The 11,843-nt window shown below is 34.0% G+C and overlaps 1 protein-coding gene and 1 pseudogene across 1 annotated transcript; one reads left to right on the forward strand and one right to left on the reverse strand.

Moving 5' to 3' along the window:
• The first annotated feature begins 269 nt into the window (after positions 1-269).
• On the forward strand, positions 270-2,900 carry LOC123720942 (high mobility group protein 20A-like). The gene is made up of 7 exons (XM_045685639.1): positions 270-607; positions 734-893; positions 978-1,126; positions 1,199-1,307; positions 1,448-1,580; positions 1,798-1,963; positions 2,501-2,900. Exons 1-7 carry the CDS (start codon positions 364-366, stop codon positions 2,665-2,667), a joined length of 1,128 nt encoding a protein of 375 aa, XP_045541595.1. The 5' UTR covers positions 270-363; the 3' UTR covers positions 2,668-2,900.
• Positions 2,901-7,697: 4,797 nt separating this feature from the next.
• On the reverse strand, positions 7,698-8,783 carry LOC123723378 (annotated as a pseudogene).
• Positions 8,784-11,843: the final 3,060 nt, after the last annotated feature.

Genomic DNA, 11,843 nt, shown 5'->3' on the forward strand with positions numbered 1-11,843 from the left:
TTTATTTTAACATATGAGACAAATATGTCAGATTACCTAAACAGTGTTGCCAATTTTTTTTTTAAGTGGGAAAGGCGAAACCGTTTTGTCTACGTTAATTAACCTTTATTCCGAGTAAAATAATCAAATAAATAGATGCCTGTCACCGAAATAATTTTATAGTAGTTCCATTTAATTTTAATTAAGAAAATATTATTTTATTTTATTTTGTAACGATAAGTGGAAAATTTTAAGAGTACGGAAAAAAATGTTATTGTGTCATTGTCATTGTATTATTTGTCATAATTAATTGGAATCCAATATTTACCCCTAGTTAATTAATGAATTAATAATACAAGACCCACGATAATTTGATTAAAAACAATGGAGTCAGAGCCTGTGCAGCCATCTGAGTTGCAAATTATCAAAACTGAAGATACAACAAAAACATGCAACGAACAAGAAACGTTACAATCGACGATTCCTCCTTCGAATAATGAAAACGATCCTGACCCTGGATCAAATGTAGCTATTGTAAAAGATCCACAAAAACCATCTCCGAAAAAGCCAAAAAAACGCAAACTTAAGGTTCCACGCGATGTTACAGCTCCAAGACAACCACTTACTGGTAAGAAAATTTATAAAATCTTTCATAATTTTTTATTATCTATTTATTTATTTAAACATAGTTGTAATACAGTAGTAATTTTGTACTTGTATGTCATGTACATATACATGTTGTATAATATTGCAGGCTATGTTAGGTTCCTAAATGAGTGCAGGGACCAACTGAGAGCTGAACAACCAGAACTAGGTTTTGCGGAGCTGACGCGCCAGTTGGCCAGTGAATGGAGTAAATTGCCCACTGAAGAGAAACAACATTATCTTGATGCTGCAGATCAAGACAAAGAACGGTTAGATTAGAAATAAAATTCTAATTTTCTAATGCAAGTGTACACACAATTAAGAAATAATTAAAATCCTTTCTTCTTTTCCAGATACATAAAAGAATGGGCTGAATATAAAAAGACAGATGCATATAAAGAATTCCATAAACAACAAATGGAACAAAAAGATCCTGTACTTGCTACTAAAAAAGTTAAGCATAATCCCCCTAGTGAAACAAACCAACAGAATATAGTTCCTGGTAAAGTATAATGATAAATATAATGTATCTATGGAATAGAGCAATTATCTCAATTTTGAAATAATTTTATAGGTGCACCTCAACCTATTGCGAACATGTTGTACAACCACAAAATGTTCCTATTGTTGCAACAAGACAGCCAACTCCACCACGGCCTAAGCCATGCATTACTCCAGCAATGGTAAGTTTGAGCTTACATTTTAGAATTGTAACGCATTTTTCTGTATTCATTTAGTTCCTGGTTTGACTAATTTTTACTTGTAATTTTAATTTATTATCAAAAATCATTTATATTTTGAAGTTCTAATACATTGTTATTCTTTTAAAGGTTGATGATTTGAATGGTGGTGATACAGATATACCTATTTTCACTGATCAGTTTCTTCAACACAACAAACTGAGGGAATCAGAACTTAGGCAACTAAGGAAAGCAAACTCTGATTACGAACAACAGGTAAGAATAAAGTTCTGCTTCTAATAACTTGTCCTATCTCTCACCTCGGAAACTGGTGAGCTTTGTAGGCTTTTATACAGCTTAGTCAAGGATCAAGGAACTAAAAAATTATACATCAATTTTGTCTAAGACATAACATAATGTATAAATCCAACTTACACTTTTAATATTAGCAACAATTAGCTCATTAGTTAATTATTTTGTTATTGTATCCCAGAATGCAATACTTCAAAGACATGCTGAGGAAGTGAGTGCAGCGACAACACGACTGCGTGCAGAGACAACTGCAGCAGCGGAGCGCACAGCAGCGCTAGTTGCACACCGGCGAGCGCTTGTCGCAGCCCTAGTACACGCCCTACAGTCACTTGCGATACCATTACAAAGTACTAACACTTTCTTATTTACCTATTGTCTTTTCTTTGCAGAAATCAAAATTTAATGTAAAAGTAGACTAAGACTTATTTTTCATAGACACACCAGTAGTAGGGCCTGCAATAAAATCTTTTGCACTAATAGTCCGCTGGAATAGCAAAATACCACAACCACACAAACAACAGTTGTTAAGTGGAAGTAATTCCACTTTTCATCTAATGACTGTGCCCCTGGAGGCATAATTTTAGTCCTCTTTCTATAAGGGATGGGTAGGGATGTATTGCAATATGAAATATCTTCTTTCTGTGTGTCCCCACTAATGTCGATTAAAGATAGGCAGGGTAGGGCAATGGTTGCTTCGCTATTTTGGCAAAATCAGGTAAAAAAAAAAGAATGTGAGAAATGTCAAAACCAATATTGCTGCAGTGGAAACCAAGTTATAATTCATGTTATAGAGTGTTTTTAATGGATAGTTTTAGGATTAAAGTTACCTTCTTCTTGGTAATTTTGTTTCCTATAGCTATTTAAAAAAAATCCATATATTGCAGATGGAGCAAGTGGTGCAACTGAAGGAAATATTGAAGAATACATGGATAAATTACATGCATTGGTGACAGAAAACAAAAATAACCCAATTGTAAAACAAGCTCGTGATATTTTAACCAGAAAGTCGAGCGCCCGCGCACCGCGTTCGGACGTGTCTATACGCAAATAAATAATAAAAAAAGAAAAAATAATCATGGTACAGTGTAAAAAGTGCAAACAATTTGTTTCTACAAGTAAAGAAGACGTGTTAAAGTGCAAAGGGGAATGTAAAGGGGTATTCCATAAGAAGTGTGTTAAAAACAATACTCAGTTTTTACAAAATGAGATGTGCGATCTTTGTATGGCGGATTGCGTTAGCGAGTCAGAATGTGACAAAACCAGCGGTAGCTCGGTACCAATTGAGCAACTTATAATGGAAGTAAACAACAAACTGGGAGTGGTGTTTAGAATTGAAAGAAGCCTGGAAGACATGAAAACAACGGTAGATTTTTATGCTGAGAAATACCAGGAACTTTTTGAGTTTAAGAAAAAGTCTGAACATAAAATAAAATATCTAGAACAACAAGCTGAATACTTAGAAAAACGTAATAAGGCACTGGAAGAGAGGATTGTCGATATGGAGCAAAAGGAGAAAGAGAGAAACATAGAAATAGTGGGTTTAGAAAGAAAGGGTAACGAAGATTTAAAAAGTGTGATAACTATTTTATCAAAAAAAGTAGGAATGCCAATGGAAGATATCGAGGAAGTTAAGAGGGTAGGACAAGAAAAACCCGACAAACAATCTCGGCCGCTGCCTATCGTAATTACGCTGCGCACAAAATCAGCGCGCGAACAGTGGCTCAAGCAACGTAAACAAGTCATAACCAACGACGATATCTACTGCGACCGTAATGTTGGTAGGATATATATCAATGAGGACTTGAGTAAACATTTACGACAGATTTTTTGGTTGGCAAAGAAAGAACTGAAACCAATGTATAAGTATATATGGGTACAAAATTCAAAAATTTTAGTAAAGGCTAGTGAAGTAAATAAAAAAATTTATGCTATTAGGTCACAGGAGGATATTACTCGATTGATAAAATGTGCGACTCGCAATGAAACCGTAAGCAGCGACACAACATAATGCACCTAAGGGCCGCGCCACACTGTGTAATATTTAATAAATAAAATTCAATTTATTAGAAATAGTTGATGAAGAACTTAAATTCGTAGAATACGAAAATATCATAAGCTGGAGTAACTACATTCTTAGTAAACCCGAGAACCGTGAGATTGATATAATTCATTTAAATATTCGGTCGTTAAGAAAAAACTTCAACAAATTAATGATATTGGTAGAAAAATGTCAGTACAAAATCGATGTAATTAAAGATAATTACATCGATTTTGTACTGACATTTTGAAACTGAGATAAATATTCAGGAAAGTGAATCTTCTCTGTATACAATAAATAATTATGATAGTTATATGTACACAAGGCAGAATAAAAGAGGGGGAGGAGTTCTTATATACACGCTCAAAAAATTAAACTTTCACACCAATAACATTATAATGGACTCGGCGGAAATTACACATGGTAAACTTGAGATTGGACATAACTTAAATCATATAATTGCTGTCTATAGACCCCCCAATAAAAACAAACTACATTTCAACAAACACCTAGATGCAATCCTGGCAGGCATACCCAAGTCAGAGGCCGTGGTACTGATTGGAGACATGAATTTGGACCTGCTGCGTAAACATCAGTGCGCTACAATGAATGAATATAAAACCACTTTGTGTGGCTACGGACTGCAGTGCGTCATCCCGGCCACGGCGACGACGCGTGCGGCGATCGCGGACGGCCGCCTGCAGACGTCTTGCATTGACCACATCTGGGTACGGACTAACAATATTATTAAGTTTGAAGAGGCGCACACGTTCGCCTGTGATATATCTGATCATTATCTCATTAGCGTAAGATTACAAAGTTTGTCGAGTTTATATAAAACTAATAGTAAGGCAAAAAGAAATGTTTTAGATAATACTAGGATTAAGAAAAAATTAACTGATGTAGATTGGCAAGGGATGTTGTCTATTGACTGCCCGTTGTTATTGTATAGTACAATTTGTAATACTTTTAGTTCTATTTATTCTGAATGCTCGGTACCGTCAAGGGTTAAACGCGGCAGACCAAGGCAGCCATGGGTAAATGATAGCTTAATTAAAAAAATAACAAAAAAAAATCAACTGTTCAGAGAATGGAAAGCTGACCCAACTTCTATGGTGTTAAGGTTGGAGTACACTAGATATAGAAACATTGTGAATAAGGCAATTAATGCTGCTAAAAATAAATATAGAAAGGATCAGTTAGCTAAGTGTAAGGGAGACTGTAAAAAAGTTTGGGAACATATTAATAATTGGTTAGGTAGGGAAAAACTATCCGTAGATGACACAATAATGAAATATTTAGGGATGACAGATAATTTATATAATATATGCACCACTTTTTCTAAAACATTTACAGAAGAAATAGTAAAAATAAAGCATAATTGTGATTGTAAATTTTTAGATAGAAATAGTTATGTAAAGAAAAGTGATGTATCATTTAGATTTAACAATGTCAGAGCTGATCAAGTGATAAAAATTATTGATAGTTTAGATTGTCATAAATCACCGGGGTGGGATCAAATTAGAGTTGAGGACTTAAAAACAGTAAAGAATGACATTAGTATTGTATTATGTAAACTTATAAATATGTGTGTTTTGAAGGGGATCTATCCTAACGGTTTAAAAAAGGCAGTCATAAGGCCTATATTTAAACAAGGTAATCACTTAGATTATACCAATTATAGACCGATTGCTATTTTGCCAGTAATCAATAAAATTGCTGAAAAAGTTATTGTACCACAGATTAGTACATTTTTAGAAAAGCATCAAATTATAAGTGACAGTCAGCACGGATTTAGAAAGGGAAGAAGCACTGACACTGCTCTTGGGCAGTTCACCGATTATGTCAATAAAGAATTAAGTGAGGGCAATCAGCTCATAGCACTTTTTGTGGACTTCAAAAAGGCATTTGACACCTTACAGCATAACCAATTACTACTGGCCATGGAAGAATGTGGTATCAGTGGTCCCATCAATAGATTTTTCCACAATTACCTCAAAGAAAGGTCAATGTATACGGTTGTTAATGGGATAAGGGGAGCAGAGGCGGGTGTAGTGCTCGGTGTGCCAACCGGCTCAGTGTTCGGGCCGGTTGGGTACATCATGCACGTAAATAGTGTGGTCAACGTGGTCGAGAATTGTAGGGTGTACATGTATGCAGACGACATGTGCTTGTTGGTGGCTGGCAGAGATTTGAAGAGTATGGAAAGATTGATGCAGAATGATTTTGATCGAGTGGTTCAATGGGCGCACGATAACGGCATACTATTAAATATAGCGAAGACAAAGTCTATGCATATATATTCACCCTACAATAGGAATGCAAAGAAGGCTGCAATACATGGGGTTCATGTCATTGGCCACTCATTTGACTGCTTCCACCGCAGCGACCAGAATTGGTGTAACTGTCCAAGGGTAGACTGTGTTACTACTTTTCGGTATTTAGGTCTGACGTTAGATAGCTGTTTTAACTGGCGACCGCATATAAATACTGTTTGTAACAGATTAAGAGCTGTTTTGGCTAAATTATATCAGCTCAAAAGAGTGGTTAGTAAAGATATTATGTTCATGGTATACTATGCGTTAGCAGATTCAGTGATAAGTTATGGTTTAAGTTCATACGGGTTAACATTTAAAACTTATACAGATCAAATTAAAAATATACAGTTACGTTTATTGAAATTAATTGTATATAAAAAATTTAAAGATAAATATAAACACGATTATTATAAACTCTTTAAAGAATGTCAGATATTACCTATTGATAAAAAAACACACTACCTAATAATGTTACAGTTATACTATAAAAATGAAAAGGTTACGGATGTAGAAGTAATTACTAATAATTATAACACGAGGGCTGTCGCTGCGGGTAACGTACGCGAAGCCAGAGCTTATAATTATTACGGCGAACGAACCAGAGAATACTTGTCTCCAAAGCTTTTTAATAAATTCTTAAGACCTTTACTAGTTCGTAGTTCAATTGTGAATAGTTCTGTAAATAGTAGGGGCTCACTGAAGCAAACATTGAAAAATATGCTGCTGTAGCTTTCAATCAACAATGAATTGTTCTTGATTGAAAGCTCAGCAATAAATATGTAAATAAGAAATAACTTGATAGCGTTAGTTTAAAATTGTATTTAATTAAGATTATATTTATGTGTTTGGAAAGTTGAAAAGGTGCGACGCCTACAAACCACGTGAGTGGTTTGGCGAACATTAATTTGTAAATAGTGTTATTTTTTTCCTGAAAAAAAAAAAAAGAGTGGATCTGCCAATGACTTAATTAATAATTAACCTGCTACAAATAAAGTTACTCTCATAAATTTTGGTTTTTTATTGCATGTAAACAACTCGCTTCATCAGATGAATAATTAATAAAAAGGAACAGAATCACTTGTGACATTTAATTAATTTACCCAAATATATGTAAACATCAAGCAAGAGTTTTCTAGTAAAAGAACTCTAGTAAACCTATAAAACAATTTAGTATCTGTTTCTAGATCCAAATTTTCAATTATTGCTTAAGGTGAGTTTTATATAGTTGCCAACCTATAAAAAAAATTAGATGTGTAATATTAATTGGTTATAGTTATATCCTTGCTAGTATTTGATATCTTTTAACAAGTATATTTCTTTGTTTACTATGAGCAAGACTTTCTTTAAAATATACAATAGCTGACTTCAAAAGAAAATACTAGAGTGTATAATGGTACATATGTGTATTAACATTAATCCTAATTACAATAATCATTAAGCTACAATATATAACACACACATATTTGTAAACTAGAGTCGGGATATACTTCCCAAACCCAAAATAAAATCAAATTATATGTATCAATGTAAAATTATATTAAATATGTCAATGTATGTAAGAAAAATACCATAATTGTCCCACAAATATAATCAATTGAGTGTAAAAAAAAGTTATGTTATTTACCATGAATCTGTGCTGCTTTAACATTTACATACAAAACATGTTCTATTACTCCAATACAAAAATTAATATGATGACATTTTTTTCATTAATCTTTTAGAACTGAAAAAAATCATTCTTACATTACACAAATATTCTTGTTGGCATACAGTCTAATAGTTTCTACTGCCAAAGGCCTTCTTGCTTTCATTTTGTTTTAAAAATAGATATAACAATAAGTTTTCATATAAGTGTTTGGGTAGTGGAAATTATCAGTAGTACAGAATGAACATTCAATCAGATTCATAATCATATTCACATTTAATTGATTCAACATCTTCAGTCTTGCTAGTTGCGTTTGGATCATACTTGTGTAATTTGATCCTCCATAATTTAATTTGTGCATCCCATGACCTACAACTGTATTTTGTATATTTATCAGGCGTTTTTGGATCTTCTTTTCCCCGTGTTTCTCTGAAATTTAAATAATTTTAAAAAGATTTAAGAATCAATTTAATTAATGATCAACACAACATAATCATAATGTACAAGTAAACTTACATGGGTACTTCCTTAATATAATTATGGTATTCTTTCCATAATCAATTTGTTTTTGTCGTCTCTGCAATACAGCAGGATCAGTTTCTACTTCAGTCGTTTTTCCAGTTTTACTGTAATAATATATATGGTTAGTTAATTTATTTTTATACTTTATAGAATATATTAAGAGTATTACAATGTACATAGTATTGAAAATTTGTTTCAGAAATTATAATCGATACAAACCTAGGCTTGCTGTCTTCGCTTTTGCTGTTTGGCTTAGGCCGTTTTTTAACTGTTAAATTTTCTGCACTGTCCTCAGACATTTTACCTTTCGTCGCTTTCCGAACTGAAAATAGTAAAGAATTTTGGGATTTCACATCAGCTCAGAAAATTTAAAAGAACACATAGAAAACATAGGCATACAATATAAATTAAACTTACCAAACGAATTAGGTTCAAAATTATCTTGTCTTACATTCCCTGAGCTCATTATGAATACTATTGAAAACGATTTGTTTTTATCACATTTTAAGAATAGAATATTTCTGTGAATTTGTTATTAAGGGCGCATTACCAAGCTTAATTAAATATGTAAATAAAACTGTGCAAAATAATATTTCAGGAACGATATTTACGGGAAAACACGTTCCGCATTCCATAAACAACGCGCGAAATTTTGACCTCCGTGAAGTTGGCCCCCTCACTTTAATTTTTTTTTACGCAAATCGTTTGAGAATCGTTTGAGAGGGTTTGAGAGAAAAGAAATATCGTTTGAGAGTTCCTACTTTCTCCGTAAAAACAATTTCAAATTCTAGTGTGAAGTTGGCCCCCTCACTTTACTTTTTTTTATTTTTTTCAAAGCGAATCGTTAGAGAGTCGTTTGAGAGACATTAAGAGAAAAGAAATATCGTTTGAGAGTTTTTACTATTTCTGTAATAAATATTTTAATTCTGGGCATCGTAAGTAACAAATCGATTTTCAAAAACTTACAAATCTCAAAAATTGAAATATTTATTTAAGAAAAAGTATTAACTCTCACACGATTTTTCTTTTCTCTTAATCCTTCTATTACCATTCCCTACCTACACCATAAATTTGAATCGTCTAAGTGCATGATTGCCATATTTAATTCGGAGAAAAGGAAAATCGATTTGTTACTTTCGATTCCGACATTGAAATATATATTTCAGAAAAAGTATTAACTCTCAAACGATTTCTCTTTTCTCTCAATCTTTCTATTACCATTCCCTACCTACACCATAAATTTGAATCGTCTAAGTGCATGATTGCTATATTTAATTCGGAAAAAAGGAAAATCGATTTGTTACTTTCGATTCCGACATTGAAATATATATTTCAGAAAAAGTATTAACTCTCAAACGATTTCTCTTTTCTCTCAATCACTCTCTAAGCATTCTCTACCTACACAATAAATTTGAAACGTCCAAGTGCATGATTGCTATATTTAATTCGGAAAAAAGGAAAATCGATTTGTTACTTTCGATTCCGACCTTGAAATATATATTTCAGAAAAAGTATTAACTCTCAAACGATTTTTCTTTTCTCTTAATCTTTCTATTACCATTCTCTACCTACACAATAAATTTGAAACGTCCAAGTGCATGATTGCTATATTTAATTCGGAAAAAAGGAAAATCGATTTGTTACTTTCGATTCCGACCTTGAAATATATATTTCAGAAAAAGTATTAACTCTCAAACGATTTTTCTTTTCTCTTAATCTTTCTATTACCATTCCCTACCTACACCATAAATTTGAATCGTCTGAGTGCATGATTGCCATATTTAATTCGGAGAAAAGGAAAATCGATTTGTTACTTTCGATTCCGACATTGAAATATATATTTCAGAAAAAGTATTAACCCGCAAACGATTTCTCTTTTTTCTCAATCTTTCTATTACCATTCCCTACCTACACCATAAATTTGAATCGTTTAAGTGCATGATTGCTATATTTAATTCGGAAAAAAGGAAAATCGATTTGTTACTTACGATTCCGATATTGAAATATTTATTTAAGAAAAAGTATTTACTCTCAAACGATTTCTCTTTTCTCTAAATCACTCTCTAAGCATTCTCTTCCTACACAATAAATTTGAATCGTCCAAGTGCATGATTGCCATAATTATTTCGGAAAAAAAGGAAAATCGATTAGTAACTTTCGATTCCGACATTGAAATATATATTTCAGAAAAAGTATTAACTCTCAAACGATTTCTCTTTTCTCTCAATCACTCTCCTACCATTCTCTACCTACACAATAAATTTGAAACGTCTTAGTGCATGATTGCCATATTTAATTCGTAATAAAAGAAAAATCGATTTGTAACTTTCGATTCCGACATTGAAATATATATTTCAGAAAAAGTATTAACTCTCAAACGATTTCTCTTTTCTCTCAATCACTCTCTTACCATTCTCTACCTACACAATAAATTTGAAACGTCCAAGTGCATGATTGCCATATTTAATTCGGAAAAAAAGGAAAATCGATTTGTAACTTTCGATGCCCAGAATTAAAATATTTATTACAGAAAAAGTAAAAACTCTCAAACGATATTTCTTTTCTCTTAATGTCTCTCAAACGACTCTCTAACGATTCGCATTGAAAAAAAGAAAAAAATGTAAAGTGTGGGGGCCAACTTCACACTAGAATTTGAAATTGTTTTTACGGAGAAAGTAGGAACTCTCAAACGATATTTCTTTTCTCTCAAACCCTCTCAAACGATTCTCAAACGATTTGCATAAAAAAAAGTTAAAAAAATTAAAGTGAGGGGGCCAACTTCACGGAGGTGGGAGATCGGGCTGGACGCCGCGGCGCCCGCGCCACTGCGGCAGAATTAATTAGTTTCACATCGTTGTTTAATTATGTCACGTTTGTCGCGTTACTTATTATATGATTTGAATAAATAACGACCACTAACATAAAAAAAAGAAAATGGTATAAAAAAAAAAAAAAAATAACTAAAGACAAAAAAAAATACGAACAAAAAAATGGGTTGCCCGTGGGTCCGAACCTGCTTCCTTTTTTTCGGCACGTTGGTAGTGGGTCGTCGGTTGCGCTGCAGATTCTTCCTAAACTCCACGCAGTGACGCGTGATTTGGTTCCACCGCCATTTTATTATCGTTAAATATTAATTTCCCTTTTTTTTATATATCCATCCATCCATCCATCCATTCAGCCTCGTAACGCCCACTGCTGGGCATAGGCCTCCCCCAAAGATCGCCACGATGATCGGTCCTGTGCAACCCGCATCCAGGATACTCCCGCAACCTTGACCAGATCATCGGTCCATCTTGCGGGAGGCCTGCCCACGCTGCGTCGACCTGTACGTGGCCGCCATTCCAGCACTTTGCGGCCCCATCGGCCGTCCGTTCTGCGGGCAATATGGCCGGCCCATCGCCACTTAAGGTTTACAATTCTTTGGGCAATGTCGGTTACTTTGGTTCTGCTGCGGATCACATCATTTCTGATGCGATCACGCAGAGAGATTCCGAGCATTGCCCTCTCCATTGCCCTTTCTGTGACTTTGAGCCGCCTAATGTTGCCCGCAGTGAGGGGCCACGTCTCAGTTCCATAGGTCAACACTGGCAACACACACTGGTCGTAGACTTTCGTCTTGAGACACTGCGGTAAGTCTTGGGACGAGAGGATACCCCGTAGCTTCCCGAACGCTGCCCATCCAAGTCGGATTCGGCGATTGACCT

Source organism: Papilio machaon, chromosome W (assembly GCF_912999745.1).
Source record: "Papilio machaon chromosome W, ilPapMach1.1, whole genome shotgun sequence".
In the NCBI taxonomy this organism is placed as follows: domain Eukaryota; kingdom Metazoa; phylum Arthropoda; class Insecta; order Lepidoptera; family Papilionidae; genus Papilio; species Papilio machaon.